This window comes from Lynx rufus, unplaced genomic scaffold (assembly GCF_022079265.1).
Source record: "Lynx rufus isolate CCGP_SWC_20201006 ecotype Redwood Valley unplaced genomic scaffold, mLynRuf1.p SCAF_27, whole genome shotgun sequence".
Taxonomy (NCBI): Eukaryota; Metazoa; Chordata; class Mammalia; order Carnivora; family Felidae; genus Lynx; species Lynx rufus.
Window position 1 is genome coordinate 6,577,042 of NW_025814842.1, and position 20,102 is coordinate 6,597,143.

General features: G+C 46.2%; 1 protein-coding gene across 9 annotated transcripts in view; it reads left to right on the forward strand.

The window, feature by feature from the left end:
- The first annotated feature begins 330 nt into the window (after positions 1 to 330).
- The window catches only part of TMEM225B (transmembrane protein 225B), a 29,247-nt gene continuing 9,475 nt past the window's right edge, over positions 331 to 20,102 (forward strand). For 3 of the 9 annotated variants that reach the window (XR_006964044.1, XM_047089267.1, XM_047089274.1), the window contains exons 1-3: positions 331 to 424; positions 660 to 821; positions 17,311 to 17,494. Coding sequence is in view for 7 of the 9 variants with exons in the window: in XM_047089267.1 (XP_046945223.1) it covers positions 17,366 to 17,494 (129 nt within the window). In the remaining 2 variants the exon portion in view is untranslated. Of the gene's footprint in view, positions 425 to 659; positions 822 to 943; positions 1,129 to 2,095; positions 2,236 to 9,044; positions 10,304 to 17,310; positions 17,495 to 18,232; positions 18,777 to 18,895; positions 18,975 to 20,102 lie in introns of those variants that run through there. The other 6 variants (XM_047089268.1, XM_047089269.1, XM_047089270.1 and 3 more) reach the window with 6 other exon arrangements.

A 20,102-nucleotide genomic window follows, 5' to 3' on the forward strand; every position in this document is an offset into this window, starting at 1 on the left:
CTGGCTGGACTGCGGGCATAGATATGAAATTCGGGCCCCGCAGGGTCCCCGACTTGTGATTTGGAAGAAGAGAGAGAGGTGAAGATGGGTGGTAAAACGGCAAGGGTCAAGGGAGGAGGCAAATGGTGTGCACACGGGACAGTGGCGATGAGAAGGAAACCAATTTAGACCCTAGGTCCACTTGGGCAATGAAAGGACATTGCCCAGCCTCTCTCAATCCCTCCTTGGAGAAAGACGAACGCCAAAGGGGGCCCCATCTTCACACCGCTCCCGAGTCGGGCTCCCCAGCGGCCCTGGAGAACCCACGATCGAGAGGAGACCTCCGAGCTGCCTAGACGGGACCCGGAAGTGCACGCCGGGGAGCCAGAGTTTCCAGTCCTGCCCCGGGGGCCGAGGTGGCCGTCGTTGCGGAGCGGCTGCGCGAGTGAGTGTCGGGGCTACGGGCCGGGGCTCCGGGTCTGCGCCGTACCTGGGGGAAGCTCGGACTGCGGCGGGGGGCTCGGGCCGAAGGGATGCCCGTGGTGCGGGGTTGGGGCCGCAGGCCTGGCCGCGCCCCCGCGCCGGGGCCCAGCCGGCCTGGGGAGATTGAATTGGGAGCCTCTCCCGGGAAACCTGCCGTTTTCCCTGCATCTGCCCTCTTCTCCCTCCCTTTTCTGAAGTGACTGCCCGTCCGTTGTGTCGCGCTCTGAAGACATTTTAGGGGAAGTCTTGGCCTTGGAGCAGCACCGGGGATTGGACCCAGCCCATGGAGAAGCTGCCTGAGCAGATGTCCCCGGAGTCCCTGTGCCCATCCTCCGAGCAGGAACCTCGAAAGAGCAAGGGTGAGGAGCTGACCTAGCTGGCTTTCTTTGTCTAAACTTAGTCCTTCTGACCCGCGGCCTCAGATCAGATGGACACGATTGTCCTGTGAAAAACTACTGCTTTTTTTTTTTTTTTTAACCAGAGGCTCTATTACCTGTAAATAAAGCCTGTAACCAACGTTTTCTCTCTGTGTGGAGCAGATCTGCCGCAGCAGCACTATCCTAGCATAAGTCTTGGAGGATCTGTCATTCCAGCACCTGCTAACTTGCTTGGCCTTTGGAGAAGCTCACTAAATGTGTGAATAAAGAAATGAATGAACCCAGCCAAGTATGTCCCATACTGCAAATAACCAGTTAAGGAGTGGGCTCCTCCACTCATTCTACCCAAGCTCTCCTTCATCGTTAGGGAAAATACATTTACCACCCGAGGTATAAACTCCAAGAGGGTGCCTTTCCTGTGGAGTACAGTAGATAAGACAGCCACTTGCTGATGGAAAATGAGGTTAAGCTATAGGTATTAACATTTTTATTTCAATCTGCTATCCCCTCATTATCTGGTGTATGTCTGGCTATTAAAAAAATGGATATGGATGATTTAATTGGGAGACATAGACTTAGATAATCCACATCAGGGGCTCTGAGATGGCTTATGTTTGGGAAGATTTTCTTTTACAGATTTATGTGTAAAAACTATGTTTTCGGGCTAATTTTTAATTTGGCAAGTATTTATTGAGCTTTTATTGTGAGGTGTTGAGACTAAGTTGAAAGAAAACCCAACCCCTACTCACCCACAAACTTAAGAGTTGAGTTAGGGGGCGCCTGGGTGGCTCAGTCGGTTAAGCGTCCGACTTCAGCTCAGGTCACGATCTCACGGTCCGTGAGTTCGAGCCCCGCGTCGGGCTCTGGGCTGACAGCTCAGAGCCTGGAGCCTGTTTCAGATTCTGTGTCTCCCTCTCTCTCTGCCCCTCCCCTGTTCATGCTCTGTCTCTCTCTGTCTCAAAAATAAATAAACGTTAAAAAAAATTAAAAAAAAAAAAAGAGTTGAGTTAGAATAGTTAACTGAGAGGCTGTGGGTTAGTAAACAAGGTAGAAGTTCACAAGGGACATCCCTGGGAACTGGGTATTGGCCCAGGAAACCTTAGAAAGTCACAGGTTTGGCCTGGAAAGAATTTAAAGTTCAAGGAATCAAATTTTAGATGAGAGGGGATAGACACCACAGGCTCCCTGTTGTTAGTCTTTCTAAAAGGCCAACTGCCTGTACTCACCTTATTAAAATACTCATTTACTCCTGTTAGTTCACAGCGCCCACTGCATCCAGTCCATACTCCATAACTTGGCATTCAAGGCCCTCTGCAGGGTGGCCTCAACTCAACTTGAGAGTCTTTCCTTAGTGTTCCCCAAAATAAACCGAGCAAGACTGGTGTGTCTACACAAGGTAATGCTGAAGACACTTTGCACTATCTACTGTTGTGCCTCTGTGTCTTTTTCTTAATGCATTGCTGTCCACTACATTCTCTGCCTATCCAAACGCCACTCATCCCAGCGTCCCATGCAAGACAGCCTCCTCCATGAAGTTTCTGAAATAAACAGTTGTAAGTGACATTTACATGAAAACCTGCAGGACTTGGTGGCTGATTGAGCATTAGGGGGAAACTGGGTATAATTGCCTTTGTTCCCTTCACTGTCATACCTCTTAAAAAAAAATCTTCATGAGTTGCTATTATCTTTGGAATGCAGGGTACTGCTTCTGCTCCATCAGAACTGATTACACCCAGGTTGCCAGTGGCTTACCTATAATGAATCCATTGGACACATTTTTTTCAGCTTTAATTTTTTGACCCCTTAGTATTTTCTGTTGATGTGATCATTCTTCCTCACACCTCTTGTTCTTTGGTTTCAGAAGCATCATTTTCTTCTTGTTTTCCTCTTGCCTTCTCCGGGACTTTCCCACTCCTGTTTCTCCACCTGTTTTTAAATGTTGATTTTCCCTAAGACTGTTCTCAGCCCTCTTTTTTCACTCCTGTGCGTGATCCTGTCCCCTTCCAGGACAAAACTTGGGAGTCATACTCTACTATTCTCCTTCCCTCCATATTCAGTCAGCCACCACATCCTGTCAGTTTTTCTTCAAAAAGTGCCTGATTCAGTTGCCTGTCACTGCCATTTCCTCATTTTAGTCCCGTCCTATTTTTCTTGGATTGTTGATACATCACTATGCTATTGGTCATGCCCCTCACTCTAGGCTCTCCTCTATACTGCTGCCAGAAGAATTTCCCTGGGAACAAATTTGATCATGTTAGTCTTTGCCTATAAAATAAAGTGCAAAGCCCTGGGTGTGGCTTATATGCCTCTTCATAGGTGGCTCTACTCTACTTTTTCACTACATCTCCTGCTTCCTGCCCACATGGAGCATACATTTCAGTCACATTGAATTTTTTTTCACTATTCCTTAAACTTAGTGTTCCTTTTTAAGTTGCTGAGCCTTAGCATATGCTATTACTTGTTTCTGGAATACTCTTTACCTTGTATATCCTGATCATAGTCAAGATCCCGCTCCAAGTCATTCTTTGAGGATGCCATCTCCAATCACCTAGGTAGGGGTTGTCCTTCCTAATTCTGCTTTGAGGCAGCATTATAATCCTTCTACCAGTATCCTGCACATAGTGGGTGGTCTATATGTTTTTGATTGGTTAAATCAAACAGGAAGTGTATTCATTTCCTAGGGTTGCCGTAACAAATTACCACAACTGCATGGCTTAATACAGCAGAACTATATTCTCACCATTTTGTAAGCTAGAAGTCCAAGAGGGCCTGTCTACCTCTGAAGGTTCTAGAGAGGAATCCGTCTTTGACTGATCCTAGCTTCTGGTGGTCCCCAGCAATTCTTGAGGCTCCTTGGCTTATGGCTGTATCATTCAATCTCTGTCTCTGTTGTCACATGACCTTCTTTTCTGTGTTTCCATATCTGAATCTTCCTCTTCTTTCTCTTATAAAGATATCAGTCATTGGATTTAGCCCCAACCCCCCAATCCATTATGACCTCATCTGAACTCTGCAAAGACTCTGCTTCCAAATAAGGTCACATTCTGAGATTCCAGGTAGACATGAGTGGGGGGCGGGGGGGCATTATTTGACACAGTACAGTATTACTCATTTCTTCTGCTGTTAGAAGTGAATATACTTGAGATCACACAGCTTTGTAGTTAAACTACTTGAAGAACTGCATAGATTTCCCCCTTTCCTCTAAATTAAAAGCAGATCAGCCAAGAAACTTTCTTTTAAACCTTTGTCCACAGAGACACATTTGATTTGCTTATTTCAGAGGGCAACTGCTCTCTTCTTGGGCTTCTCTAGCTCTGTCTTAGACTGGCCACTGTCTGTTGAGGCGTTCTAGGGGGCCCTGCTGTCTACCAGAGTTTGGATCCAAGTTTTTGATATTTTTTCTTTTTTTTTTTTAATTTTTAAAATGTTTATTATTTTTTAAATATTTATTTTAGCGAGAGAGAGAGATAGAGCGTGAGTGGGGGATGGGCAGAGAGAGAGGGAGACACAGAATCCAAAGCAGACTCAGGCTCTGAGCTGTCAGCACAGAACCTGATGCGGGGCTCAAACCCATGAAGTGCGAGATCATGACCTGAGCCGAAGTCAGACGCTTAACTGACTGAGCCACCCAGGTGCCCCTAATGTTTGTTTATTTTTGAGTGACAGAGAGAGAAGGAGAGAATGAGCAGTGGAGAGGCAGAGAGAGAGGGAGACACAGAATCTGAAGCAGGCTCCAGGCTCTGAGCTGTCAGCACAGAGCCCATTGTAGGGCTTGAACCCACAAGCTGTGAGATCATGACCTGAGCCTAATTCAGATGTTCAACTGACTGAGCCACCCAGGCACCCCCTTCTTTTCTTTAAAAAGAATTTTGTTTTAAATTTTTTTTAGAGAGTGCAAGCAGGGGAGAGGGGCAGAGAGAGAGAGAGAGAGAGAGAATGGGAATCTTAAGCAGTCTCCATGTTCAGTGCAGAACTTGATTTGATGCGGGGCTTGATCTCACGACCCTGGGATCATGACCTGAGCCAAAATCAAGAGTCAGATGTCTGACTGCGCCAGCCAGGTGCCCCGATATTTTTTCTAAAAGTGGCTCTGATCTATGAAGAGATCTACCTCTCTGAATTTTATTTGAGCCTCAGTCCTGGAGACTTTTTATAAATGGTCTTTTTGGAACCGTCAGTGATTTATAGATTCTTCTCTTGATGGAGGGAAACTTCCTTTTAATGAACTGCCGGGAAATAATCAGGAGCATTTTAAAGCACCTAATGTGCACAGGACTCTTTTCATAGTAGTGGGCTTGGAGAAAAAGAAATGGAAGACATCTTTTATTCTGAGATGCTTTGAATATAAATTGACACACACACACACACACACACACACACACACACACACACACACATAAAAATACTTCTGAGGAGAGGCCCAAAGACTGTGGTTAAATACCATGAAAGAGGTAGGAACTGAATGCTTTAGAGATTCAAAGAAGAGATCATTTCCAGCTAGGGTTAGAGCTGGGTTAGGTTTCAGGAAGGAGGCTGCCTTTGAGCTGGGTCTTGAAGGTCTAGGATTTTGATAGGTGACATTAGAATGGAGGCTGTTCCAGGTGGAGGAGAAGGATGTGTGTGGGGATATACATGTTCAGGAAATAGTTCACATTAATTGGAGTATAGAGAAGACGTAGCCTGATATTCCCCATTTCAGGAGATGGGAACACAATCCCTTCAGCTACTTAACCCAGAGAGAAGCAGCTTCTCTCATATTCATATCCAGCAGTCAGTACTCCTGTCCACACAACCATCAATGTTGTTTTCCAGAATCCAAGTAATTCTTACTACCTTCTCCACCACAGTCTTGGTCCAGGGTGCCATCATCTTTCACCCGAACTATTGCAGCAGCCTCCTGGCTGGTTGTCCTGCCTCTACCATTGCCTTCCTACAGTCTATCCAAAATAGCAGCCGGTGTGATCCTGTTAAAATGCCAGGTCTTGTCTTCCTCTGGTCAAAAGCCTCCTGTGGCTCCCCATCTCACTCGGCGAAAGAACACCTCTTCCAGTAGCCTATAGGATCCTATGTTCTCTGATTCCCTTTTAATGTCTGTGACCTCATTTCTTACTACCCCTCCCCCTGCTCATTGCATTCCCATCACATTGCCTCCTTGAACACCCAGGGCCTTTGTACTTGTTATTTCTTCTATGTGCAATGCTCTTTCTCAGATACCCTTATCTCCTTCAAATCTTTGCTTCAGTGTCATTTTCTTAGTCCTTCTTTGACCATGGTATGTAAAATTGGAACCCTTCTGCCCACTCCCTCCCCCTGGCACTCTACTCCTCTTCCTTGCTTTCTCTATGGTACGTGTATCTTCTTCCTCTAAGAGTATGTAATTTATAAGGTTTCTTGTCCAGCTCCCTTACTAAAATGAAATATCTTAGAAGGCAGAGTTTTTGCCTATTTGCCCACTGGTGTATCTCAGCACTTGGAACTGTACCTGGCATGTTGTTGGTGCTCAGTAAGATGGATGTGAATGAGCGAAGTGTCACAGGACTCATAAAGAGGAGAAGTATTGAAGAATTCTACAAGGATCACTTTCAGCCAATGAAGAAGGTGCTATTGAATGGAGCCTGAGAGCTGTAGGATTTGCATTCTTAACTATGTCGGGCAGGCTGTCAGATCCTCTGTCTGTCGGCCCAAATAAAAGGCTCATCCTCTAGCATGCCTAAGCCTTCACATGTTGTTGGAGACAACAAAGCGATTGGTTCAACAAAAAGAAAAGGTTTGGTGTAGGGGAGAGGATCAGAACAAGGCTGGAAAGACAGAGGCCAGGTCAGGGAGATACAGAAGAAACCCTCATTTGGCCTCAAGACCAAATGGAGGCATGCCCAGGCTATTGCTCTTTGACTTTTGATGAGCTGATGAAGACTTTATTAGCTTCTCTGTCTGATGTTTCACCTTATTAATGATCGCAGTTTTGAAGGGCTTCTGGGTTTAGATGCTCCTAGGCCTGTGGGACAAATCTGGAAGACTTAGAAGGTTCTAGAGTTAGGCTGTCCAGTAGGGTAGCACCAGCTACAATGGGCTAACTACATTGAAATTAATTAAATACAATTAAAAGTTCAGCTCCTCAGTTGCACTAGCCACATTTCAAGTGCTCAGTAGCCATCTGTGACTACTGGCTACTGTATTGGACAGTGCAGATGTGGAACAGTTACATAACCACAGTAAGTTCTGTTGGATTGTGCACAGTGAATGACTTGAATTTACAGTACCAGTTCATTTTGGTATCTTGCGAAAAAGAATTGGCCTGCCTACCTATTTGTTTGGGCTTGACTGATGCCTTTGTCACTTTTTTTTTTAAAGTACCTAACTTTTTAGACCTAGTCTCTGTGTTTGCAATTTGTGTGACTTACAAGGTAAACAGTTAAACACATGTGCAAATGGATATAAAAACATTAACCCAGTAGTCCATTCACACCTGTTAGAATGGCTATCATTTAAATGACAAGAAGTAACAAGTGTTGGTGAGGATGTGGAGAAAAGGAATTCTTATACACTGTTGGTGAGGATGTAAATTGATGAACTGCCAATAGAACTACCATATGATCCAGCAATTCACCTCTGTGTGTTTATCTGAGGGAAATGAAAGCACAAATCTCAAGAAGATATCTGCACCCCCCATGTTCATTACAGCATTATGTACAACAGCCAAGACTTGGAAACAGCCTAAGTGTCCATCGATGGATGAGTGGATAAAGCACATATGGTATACATACAAATATACATGTGTATACACAGTGGAATATTGTTCAGCTATGAAAAGGAAATCTGTCATTTTTGGAAACATGGATGGACCTTGAGGATATTATGCTAAGTGAAATAAATCAGAGAAAGACAGATACTGTATGATCTCACTTATATATGACATCCAAAAAACAAACAAAAAAAACCCCACCCCAACTCTTAGACACAGAAAACAAACTGGTGATTGCCAGATGTTGGGGGTGGGCCTGGGGGAATTGGATGAAGGGCGTCAAAAAGTAGAAACTTCCAGTTACAAGCTAAATAAGTCCTGAGGATGTAATGTACAACATGGCAACTATAGTTGATAATGCTGAATAGTATGTTTGAAAGTTGCTGTGAGAGAGGACCTTAAAAGTTCTTATTACAAGAAGAAAATTTTTACAAATACAATATCTAAATTGAACATACAGAGGATGAGAGCATATCTGGATGTGGAGAACAAGTGATAAGACATCACAGATAATTATTAAATTCCTTCAATAAAATGACTATTACCAAATAAAATCAGAGCTGTTTATATTCTAGGTTTTCCCTGCTGATGGAAATGCTGCATTGGATATTCCTCAGCACTCCCTTCTTTCAGAAAGATCCCTCTTGATAGAGGGCCTGCTTTCTCTAATACCACTGCGAACAAAACAAAACAAAAACAAAAACTTCTCTAGCTTCAGTGAGCCTTATTTCAGAAGTATTTCTTGAGAGGAGGAATGTATTAAATAGGCAATGTTTTTCTATCATGTCTCCTTTAAATGCAGGTAGGGTGCAGGGTTTATTTTTGTATGTTCTGTTAGAGTTGAAATCGACTTGGAAATATTTCTACTCCATGCTTCATATTTTAAACAACTCTTCCTCTTCTCCCCTTTCCTTTATTAAATCTTCCCAATTTGCAGTATTTTTTAAAGATGCACATAAGTAGGTCTGAGTGTGTCTGTCCATGAGTGAGCATCTGTGTATAGAGAGATGCTCTGGTGAAGAAGATGTTGGCATTTGATGATGTGAAGATAGTCTTCCCTGTTACCTCAGAGACAATCACGAGGCCAGGGTACCATGTAGACAGAACCTCTGGGGTAGGATACTCCTCTTTAATTGGTTTGTTTAGTCCCTTCCCCTCCCCACACAGAGACCCCAGAATCTCCCTTCTAATGTTCTGAGATACTTCCCCTTCCCCCAAACACCGCTTTCCTTTCTGCTAATCTCAGTACGTCTGTCTGGTTAGCTACTTCATATATAAACCCTAATTTTAGTTTCCCACTGCTTTCTCCAGTTCTGCACAACTTGTATCCATCTTTTCTCTGTACTGCAAGGCCATTTTTCATACTTTTTGTTGAACCAAATCCTTCTTGAATACTCTGACCATCCTGTTTCCCACCAGGAATTTTTCTTATTACATTTTACCTTTTTTATATTTTCTGTCAGATGGTGAGACCTGGACTGAGGATCAATTAATTATAAAGCAGAAAAGTCTTGAAGTAGGGCTACACTACCTGAAGGAAATGAATGTGAACAAAACAAACACGAGGGGCCCTATGAATGCAGATGAAACTTCTGTAACGTCATAAACTCTATCCAACAGCCACAGATTCTTAATTGAAGAGACATCCCAAATGTGTACTATTTGTGGAAAGTTATTTAGGTGAAACTCATACCTTATTCAGCATGAAAGAATCCACACACAAGGGAAGACTTTTGAGTGTCATGAATGTGGAAAAACTTTTGGCCATAGTTCAAACCTTATCCAGCATCAAAGAATACATACTGAAGAAAAACCCTATGAATGCAGTAACTGTGGGAAAGCCTTCTGGTGCAGTTCACACCTTATCCAGCATCAGATAACTCATACAGGAGAAATGCCTTATATGTGTAATGAATGTGGAAAAGCTTTTGTTCAGAGCTCAAGTCTTACTTGACACCGGAGAATCCACATGAGGAAGAAACCCTATGTGTGTAGTGAGTGTGGGAAGGCCTTCAGCCAGAGCTCAAATCTAATAGAACATCAGTGAGTTCACACCAAAGAGAGACCATATGAATGCAATGACTGTGGGAAAGCTTACAGTTGTAACTCGCACCTCATTGAACACCACAGAGTCCACACAGGGGAGGCTCCTTATGATTGCAGCAAGTGTGGGAAATCTTTTAGTAGGAGTTCACTTCTTATTAAACACCATAGAATTCACATTGGAGAGAAACCCAATGAATGTAGTGAATGTGGGAAGGCCTTCAGTCAGAACTCTCACCTTATTCAGCAGCAGAAAACTCACAGTGGAGTAAAAGCTTCTGAATGTAAGGAGTGTGGGAAAACCTTCACGTACAGTTCATGCCTTTCTGATCATCTGGGAATCCATATAAGAGAGAAACTGTGAATGAAATGAAGATGGTAGATGGAGCCTTTGGTCAGAGTTCAGCTCTGATTGAATGCCAGAGAGCCCGCATGGGGAAGAAACACTTTGGGTTTCATGAGGGTGTACAGCCTCCAGTCCTGGCTCAACTCTTATTAAGATGTGAAAATCCAGATAGTGGATAGATCTCATGGATGTGTTCAACACATGAAAACCTTTAGACAGAGTTTCCACCTTATTCAGCATCATTAGATTCACCTTGGAGGAAAGTGTGTCAGAGAGGGGTGTGAAAGGAACCTAATGCAGCACTACCAAGGTGATGGCTAAGTGGAACCTTCAGTAAGTGCTGCTGTTTATTTGATGTTTAGGATCTGCATCACAGGGAGATTCTGTGGTTTGCTTTTCAGATCTTCCCAGTTGTCTTCTGAAAATGGAATGAGTCAGATCCACTTCAGGGAAGAAAGAATCAGGGAATTCTGGATTCAGATTCATAGATCAGGAAAGCAGCAAGGTGACCTTTGAACCCAGTAGTTCTCCTTCTAGCTCATCTATTCTATTGTAACTCTTGATGGAAGTGACCCTTGGGTCTTGGACCAGCATTTCACTCCTCAGTGTCCTGCAGATTATTGAATCTCTTGTTTTATATGACCTAAATGCACTTAATAAACAGGCATATTTTCTAGGCCAAATAACTTCAGTATGACATGTCACGGGCTTTGTTATATGTCAGCTTGGGTAGGTTGAAATGCACTTGCCAGACTTCCCTTTCCTGTAATTTTTGGTTCTTGAGGGCTAGAGAGGGAGATTCTTGGGAGACTGGGAGGGCAGAAAAAAAGCAGCAGTTATTTTGTAACTCACCCATGCGGTTGCTAGTTAGCAGCTGGGCCTGCAAAGGGTCCACCTTCCCCTGGATCCTCCTTTGCCTTCCCTAGGTTGTGTGTGTGTGTGTGTTTGTGTCCTTGTGGTTTTACCCCTCTGATTGAATCTTAGTCATACTCAAGGTCACTGTTCTTGAGACAAGTACACATTTATTTTAAGTTTAGGTGGAGAGAAATGGGTAACTTCTGGCTGTTTTTGAAACAAAACTTCAATAATAATTTTCAAGATTTCCTTTAAGAAAAAGCCACAGTTCAAACTCCTTTATAACAAAAATGACATCATAACCTGAGGCAGAGCTTCACTACTGGGTAATTGTTGAGGAAAAAATTGAATAGTGTGATACATAATAGATCATTTTTTTTTAAGGATTTTTTATTTTGGGGTGCCTGGATGGCTCAGTTGGTTGAGCATCTGACTTCAGCTCGGGTCATGATCTCATGGTTTGGAAGTTTGAGCCCTGCATTGGGTTCTCTGCTGTCAGTGCAGAGCCTGCTTCGGATCCTCTGTCTCCCCTCTCTCCTCTCTGTCTCTGCCCCTCCCCCACTCATGTGTGTGCTAGCGCTTGCTCTCTCTCAAAAATGAATAGGATTTTTGGGGCGCCTGGGTGGCGCAGTCGGTTAAGCGTCCGACTTCAGCCAGGTCACGATCTCGCGGTCCGTGAGTTCGAGCCCCGCGTCGGGCTCTGGGCTGATGGCTCGGAGCCTGGAGCCTGTTTCCGATTCTGTGTCTCCCTCTTTCTCTGCCCCTCCCCCGTTCATGCTCTGTCTCTCTCTGTCCCAAAAATAAATAAAAAACGTTGAAAAAAAATTAAAAAAAAAAAATGAATAGGATTTTTATTTTTTTTTTATTTTTATTTTTTATTTTTTTTTTCAACGTTTATTTATTTTTGGGACAGAGAGAGACAGAGCATGAACGGGGGAGGGGCAGAGAGAGAGGGAGACACAGAACCGGAAACAGGCTCCAGGCTCTGAGCCATCAGCCCAGAGCCCGAAGCGGGGCTCGAACTCACGGACCGCGAGATCGTGACCTGGCTGAAGTCGGACGCTTAACCGACTGCGCCACCCAGGCGCCCCAATAGGATTTTTATTTTTAAGAAATCTCTGCACCCAAACATGGGACTTGAATTCATGACCCTGAGATCAAGAGTCACATGATTCACCAGCTGTGCCAGCCAGGTGCTCCCATAATGGATACAATTAAAAAAAACACACAAAAACTTTTGAGTACTCATTACCATGAATATTTTTATCACTGAAAGAAATCCCAAAAACATCTCTATTGGGTAGTACATTGTTAGATTTATTCTAGGTATCTGAGAAAAATACCTACTTTGTTGTAAATGCTTATTTTTTTATCACAAAAAAATAAGATTGTTTTACCCCTAGTTAGTCTGGATTAATGATTATTTAAAATATCAAGTGAAAATTATACTTACATTGTAGACTCTTAAAATTGAAACTTGCCTGTCCTGCAGCTTCCATGCCTGGTCTGGTGCTGTGCACACAGTAGGTATTGAGTGGATGGCTGTGGAATGAATCTGTTTACTGGACACCAAAGTCTTGTTGTTTGTCTCAGCTCTTCTATCTACACTCCTCTACCTTCCTCTCTGTATAATCTGGAGGTGATTATTAGCACTAACTAAGGATCACCTTGCCATCTAGATGTCCTGAGTATGGACTTGCACTCTGTGAGGCCTGGTCTGACCTCTGAGTTGGTGTGCCCTCTTACTCTACTCGGCATGTGACCCTTCTCGAGTCCCTCCCCACTCCTTTCACCACAGAATGGGCCCTTTCCTTCTGTGGGGTCTTGAGAAGCTTCAGGGATGAGGCAGGGCTTGATGAGTTGGGTTTGAAGGCTGGGCAGGATTCTTTTTTTTAAGGGTATTTATCCATTTTGAGAGAAAGAGAGAAAGCACATGTCAGGAGGGCAGAGAGTGCGTGAGAGAGGGAATCTCAAGCAGGCTCCACACTGTCAGCACAGAGCCCAACGCAGGCTTGAACTCATGAACGGTAGGATCATGACCAGAGCCAAGATCAAGAGTTGGACGCTTAACTGACTGAGGTGCCCCACAGACTGGGCAGGATTCTGACTGGCAGAAAAGAATAGCAGGGAGGGGCATCTCAGGACAAAGTCATTGTGCAGGGTCATGGGCCAGACACCAAGGGTGGAGGTGTCAGTGGAGACCAGGAAAGGAGAGCAAAAAGTTTGTCTAGCCGTATCAAAGGCACTAAAGTAGTGGGGGAGTGGCTCCTGGCTGGCTCAGTCAGTGGAGCATGCAACTCTTGATCTCAGAGTTGTTAAGTTCAAGCCCCACGTAGGGTGTAGAGATTACTTTAAAAAAAAAAAAAAAAAGATGTAGGAAAAAACCCCACTAAAGTGGGGCTCTGGTTCTTTGGGCACAAGTGTTACTAGTGGCCAGAAAATTGACTAAGCTGTTAGACCTCAGGTGAACACGAGGGCAGCCGCTCATCCAGGTTGGCCAGGCTTTTCTCAGTCTTAGTATTGGAAGTCTCACATCTGAGAAAATGCTCAGTCCTGTGCGAACCAGGATGACTGATCACCTGAAGCCATAGTAACCCCTCATCCTTGCCCACTCATGGCTCCTAGCTGCAACAGGACATAATAGAGCGGGAATTCTTAACTTAGGTAGCATACTGTATCACCTGGGGAGCTTTCAAAGTACCTCCGTCCCAATCTCAGAGATTTTATGGAATTGAGTATGACCTGGATATTGGGATTTTGCAAGTTACCAGCGAATTCTAATGTGCATTCAAGGTTGGGAACCTATATATGCAATAGGGGACAACAATGCTTCACAGGTGCTGAAAGACACAAAAAGATCACATAGGATCTGTGGCGTAGTCACTGAGGGCTAGCAAGAGGGCTGGACTGGGAGTGTGGAGCACATCAGGAGCCTATGTGAAAGGAGAGAGAAGGTGTCCCAGGTGAAGGAGCTGTGGGGCCCTGGCATTGGGAATGGAGCCAGCTAGTGGGTGGATTCCCTAAGTGCAGTAAACCAGGTCTGGGGGCTGGAGAGCAGAGGCCTGCTCACTTCCCAGTTCTGTTAACTGGTAAAACTACAGTTTGGGTTTTCCCTTGGGAGCTCTGGCCCAAGGAAGCACAGAGTCTGGGGGAAGTCAGAGCTCCAGCTCATGGGGACTCCACCCCATTTTCCAGCAGACAGTTATTCTTGCTTGTCCTCTACCCTGGACCTGGGAAAATATGAAAATGCTTCCAGAGGAGGCTATAACCTAAGCCTCTGCACACATTCTAAAATCTCCAGTCCTGGAGGGGGCTGGCCTGGTAGTCCTTAGCCATGCTGTGGGCGCAGCCTTGGGCTCCCCTGAATGAGAGGTTCTTCCTGTGCTCTGTTAGAGGATGGAATCTGGGAAAGGGAAGATAGTAAGAGGAAGAGGAATTTTGGCATTGGCGCCCAAATATGACTGCTTTAATTTACCAGAGGCCTCTCATGGCCCTTAGGATGTAACTCTACAAGACCCTTCACATCTCTGCTCTGCCTATTGACGTCTTCAGTTCTCTGGGGGCCGCTCCTTCCAGTCATTTTGAAATTTGTTGGGTCCTTGAACACAGTATTTTTTCAAATGTAGGTCAAAGCAACTAGTGGGTCAGAAAATTAATTTATTGGAGTGAGTTGCAACCAGCACTGAGGGTAAAAGAAAAAAGTAAGCATGACTGGACTGGGATAGAAAGCATTTGTGTGCATTGCACGTAGCTAAGGGAAGTGAGATTTTTCCATGTGCACATGTACACATATGTGCCATGTATAGTAGTTCTTGCTGAAGAGCAGGTGAAAATCTTTGCACAATGCAATCCCCTTTTGGGGATAAGATTCCATGTAAATCCTGCCTCCTTGCAGGTCTTCCCTTGGGCTGAATTGTCCTCTGCTATCCCTGTAGCGTGCTATCCATCCTTTGTGTACTGAGCACATTTTTTAAAAAAGTGATTTATTCAGGTACCGGTCTCTGTGCTAGATGGCAAGTTCTGCGAGGGCAAGGACTGTACACACAGAACATTGAACGTTGTATCTGTCATTAGAGAAAGTACTTTGATGCTGCGTGGCTGAGTACTTTAGGTTACTGCTGTGGATATGTTCTTAGCCAAGTTTCTTTTTATTTTTTCCAGTTTTTTTTTTTTTATCTGAGAGATTTCAATATACGGAAAAGTTGAAAAATGGTATAAATGAACACGCTATATATCCTCTATGTAGATAAGTAATTATTATCACTTGTCCATATCTACTTTCTATCCATATAGTTTTTTTTCTGAATTATTTGAGAGCACGTATGGACATAACCTTCACCCCTAAGTAGCATGGCATGCTTCTCCTACAAGTAAGGTTAGTCTCCTACATAATCGCATCACTTTTAACATACTTAAGAAAAAGAATTTAATTTCCTAATAACATCTAAAATGCAGTCTATATTCAGACTTTCCCCGGTTGCCCCAAGAATGTGTTTTATAGCAATTTTATTTCTAATCAGAAGAAAAAAAAACAACCCAGGGTCACATTGCATTTGGCTTTATGTCTCTTTAGTTTCATTTAATCTAGAATAGTTCCTCTGCTTTTGTTTGTTCATTTGTTTGTGACAATGACTTTTGGAGGAGTCCAGAACAGTTATCCTTTAGAATTTTTCACAGAATTGGTTCCTGTTGTCCTGTGGTGGTATTTAACTTCCCTCCACCCCCCTGTATTTCCTCTAAACTGGAATGAGGTTTAGAGGCTTGATTAAACATTTTTGGCAAGAAAACCTCATAGGTCATGTCTCCATACTGTAATGCCTCCGTAGGCAACCGACGTCATATTATCCCACCGTAAGTCATGCCGTTTATTCACCTGTTTCAGGTAGTGACTGCCAGATCTCTGCTACGTAAACGTATGTTTTCCTTTTGCAACTAGTAATTTGTAAGGACGATAAACTCTAGCACCATGCAAATAATGTATTCCCCTACAGCCTAATGTTTTTAGCAACTATCCATGATCTTCTGGGCAAGTTCTTAACCCGAGACTTTATTCATTTGCAGTATGAGGATAATAATGCCTGTCATTTGGGTTTACTGTGTAATGAGATTCAAAAGTATAACATAACAGTGCACATGAAAATGCTGCCCTGGTCTGCCATGATTTCTCCCTTCTTCTGAAGACACCATTCCTCTTCCTTTGAGAAAGTTTTTATGTTGATCCAGATATGTAATCCAAATTGCTGACTTCTCAGTGACCCTGTCTGCCTGGCCACTGTGAAGCACAGTTGATTTATCTTCTCTGGCCAGAGTGGAATGAGCATGTGACTTGAGCTAATCAGAATGCTTACTTGGGAAATTTTGAAACAAGGAGAGGGTGAGAATAGGGTGAGGAAAACCTTCTTTTCCTCCAGGATGACTAAATGTGAAGACTGGAGTCTGGAAGTGAATTGTTTCCCCTGCCACCTGGAGAATGAAAACCTATCGGGTGGAGGAGATCAGAGTTATCTGTCTGAGATGAGGGCAGAGGTTGTGGGAAGGGGGAGGGTCTTCCTGGCCTAGCTCTGGTCCTGCCAGCTGGACCTCTGCCCCGAGCCAGCTAAGCCTGTGGAGGCTGTCTCTGGGGAACATTTACAAATTGGGTTCTGAAACTTTGAGAGATACAATCCTGAACAGTATAGGGGCCTGTCACATGCTCTCACGTGATAGGTGACTGGGTGAATTAGTGGCCCATCCCATCTCGGTTTTGAATATGTCAGGGCCAGAGGAGAGGTGAGCAGGTGCCAGACATGGTACTGGCTTTTAAAAATCTTAGGGGCGCCTGGGTGGCGCAGTCGGTTAAGCGTCCGATTTCAGCCAGGTCATGATCTCGCGGTCCGTGAGTTCGAGCCCCGCGTCGGGCTCTGGGCTGATGGCTCAGACCCTGGAGCCTGTTTCCGATTCTGTGTCTCCCTCTCTCTCTGCCCCTCCCCCGTTCATGCTCTGTCTCTCTCTGTCCCAAAAATAAATAAATGTTGAAAAAAAAATTTTAAAAATCTTAGAGTTACAAATGCATTTCCTTGGTGAAAGCAGACTCAAAGTGGGGCGGAGTGGGGGTTGTGTGTGGTGCTGCTGGTGGTTTATCCAGCTCTAAGTGTGGCCACCCCCTACCTGTCTCCCAAAGCCGGAAGTTAGTCCTGCCCTCTCTGAAGAGTCTTCCCCCAGGTTGAAACCAGCCGCCAGGGTGAGAAGGGTAGCCAGCCTTCTTAGGGGAGGGCAGAGAAGGGGAGAGGGATGGAGGGGCCGGGAGGCCTGAGGGTGATCAGGCCCATGCACAGGACAAAGGCTTGGGAGGGTGCAGGAGTGGGGTGATCGGGGATGAGGGTCTCGGAGAAGGGGAATGAACTGGCAGGCTCCTGAGGAGTCAGGGGGGCTTGTCATTGGACGGGTCATTGGACCCTTTTAGCCCTCCAACAAGAGGAGTTACTATTATTATTCCCACTTCACAGACGAGAAAACTGACACCCAAGAAGAAGTAAGTTACCCAAGGTCACCCTGCTGGTAATGGCAGAGCTGGAATTCGAATTGAGATCTGCCCGGCTCGAGATCACTTCCACCCCGTTTGGCGCACGGGGGCGCGAGGTCCGTTCTGCAAACAGCCCCGGAGGTCAGGTACCCCGGGCCGAGGGCCAGGTGAGTGGGCAGGTGAAGCTGCAGGGCCGATGAGCCCCCACCCTCCGCCCCAGGGCCCCACGCGGGCTCCGTGGGCTCTGTCAGGAGAGGGCGCATTCTTGCTCCCGCCTCCGGGCCAACCGAAGCTCTGGACAGAGGGACAAGCTCTGGGCCAAAGGGTTGGATGAGGGGCTGGCCTAGAGGGAAGCCCTGCCGTAGAGGCCCGGAAACCCCGAAGGTGCCCCAGGAGGGAGGAGAGACCACCCGGGAGGGAGTGGCAAGGTGGGCTCAAGGATTGGGGGCGTGGAGAGGGCCCCCAGCACCCCTCCCCCTGCCGCCTTCAGGCCACCCCCCAGGCTTTTGCGACCCACTGCGGTGGCGGGGCTGGGGGGATGATCAGATCTGGGTCCATCGTTGTTTCCAGAAAATGTCACTGTGGCTTGGGGGCAAGGGAAGGGCCCAGGAGGCTTTTCAGCAGGAAGGAACCTCAGAGCAAACCCGGATCAATTTGCTGCCCAAGTTGCCACTAATGACTGGTGGGAAAAGGGAGTGAGGCACCCTGTGACCCTGACAGGTACCCCCACCATTCCAACCCAGATGTACTTTATGTCACCCACCTCATTCATCCCCTAGCGCAGGTCCCAGCTGACCCCGGGGTTGCACGGCCTGGGGGGGGGGTGGGGACAGGGGTGCATTCTGGCTGCTGCAGGGTAGCTCAGGAACTGTCCCAGAGGGAGCCCAGAGTGAGAAGCCTCCGCACAAGCCCTGCTTCCCAGATGCCAGTCCTCCAGGCTCCACGTAGCTAGCAGCTCTTTTACTTTCCAGTGTCACAGATCCTTTTTAAATAATAGTTAAAACACTCTGTGTAATAGTAGCTGACAGTTGTTTTTGTTTTATTTTGAATGTTTGTGGCAAAATAAAAAGTTGGCAGTTCTACATCGCCCCCCCCCCCTCCACTCTCCCTTTCTCACACATGCAAATGAGCTTACCTAGTAGGAAGAATTCACTGGCCACTAAATTCCAAACTAAACTGCTGGCCTGGTCAGCTGAGGTGGGAGAGGCAGCCATGTGGGATTCTGGTCCTTGCCCCAGGGCTGACTGACTGGGATCCTGGACCAGTGGTGGGTCTTTCTCTCCTGCTCTGTTTCAACACTACAAAAGGATGTACAAATCCCCTGTCATATTAACAGGTCTATGGTCCTTCGAGTCTGGCCTAGATCAATGCACCCCACAAGTTGTATATCTGTGGGGTGCAGTCATCCAGGCCCAGTGCTAAGAGCTGTTCCGAAGGTCCTTCTCACTGGTGAGCAGCCGGGCAGGGGGCACGATAGGACTGGGGTATGCCTGGCCCTGAAGTAAGCCAGGCAGGGGAGAGGAAAGCATTGCACCTTGGGACGTGTTTTTGTGTCTCTCACCCCACAGTTACCAAGAGCCTGCGAGTTCCTGTCTGTTTTCATCCCTGAATCACCCCCATTGGCCTAAGCTGGTCATGGGGCGTCCAGTAAGTGTGGAGGGAATGGATAGTGGCTGGTGGCTGGGGGGGCTGTGTGCAGTGGCCAGGACCAGGCTGAGCTTCACAGGAGAGTTGGGCTTTGAGGAGGAAAGTGGGGAAGGAGGCTGGAGGAGTTGGGGATGGCTCTGGTATTCCAGGAGTGGAGGGAGACCTGTGGGCATGGGGCAGGAACAGTGTGGGTGTGGGGACTTTCAGAGAGGAGGCCTGGGAGGACAAGGAAGGTGGATGAGATGGGGACATGGAGAGAGGGAGAGGCCGTCACGCGCTCCACGCCAGCATGTGGTGATGGAGAATGGCTGAAATGGGGAAAACACGAAGGGCGGTTTTAGACAAATTGAGGTTGCGGGGCGGGGGGGGGCGTAGGCAGGACACAGACCATCGAAAGACAATGTCCAGTGTCCTCCGTCCCACCCAGAGCAGGGGGTCAAGATGTAGCCATGACTTATACCGGACAGTTTTAGAGCTAGGACTGCTCTCTGGGCCAACCGACTCCATCATTTGAGAGCAAAGAAGACTGGGGCCCTGAAGTTCATGTGACCCATCAGTGAGGCCTGGAGGGTGGAGGGAGTGTCTAAAGGGGAGCTTTGGAGAGAGGGAAGGATGAAGTTGTTCAGGTGGGAAGAAGAAAAAGTAGTGACAGGAAGGAGGTGAAAGCACATTGGGATGTTTCCAAACCACTCTGCCAGCGCTCGAAGAGCACTCTGTATACCTGGTTATACACAGCGTGTTTGGGTAGGAGGTGCAGGAGGGCACCCGCACTCCACCCTCCGCCATTAGGCTGGTCCTATTTGTGGTGATCAGCAGGTCCCACAGCCTTAGAGACTCTCCTTGCCCCGGCTGCAGTTTGGGGGGTCTGCATTGGAGCCTCTCCAGGTGTTGGGCCTGAGCACGGATGTTCACACAGGATGAGGACTGGAGAGAGCAACCCCTCACACTGAGGGCTTTGCACCTCAGACCCCAGCCTTATTATCTCTCTCATCATCATTCTGAAATCCCCAAAGCTCTTAACTGTTAGCTGCCTGCCAAGCTTAGTGGAGAGGGTCTTTGTAGGTGGGTGGTAGTTAACAGAACTGAGCAGTGAGAACTTTAGGGTTGGAAGGGTTCGGGGATGGCCCA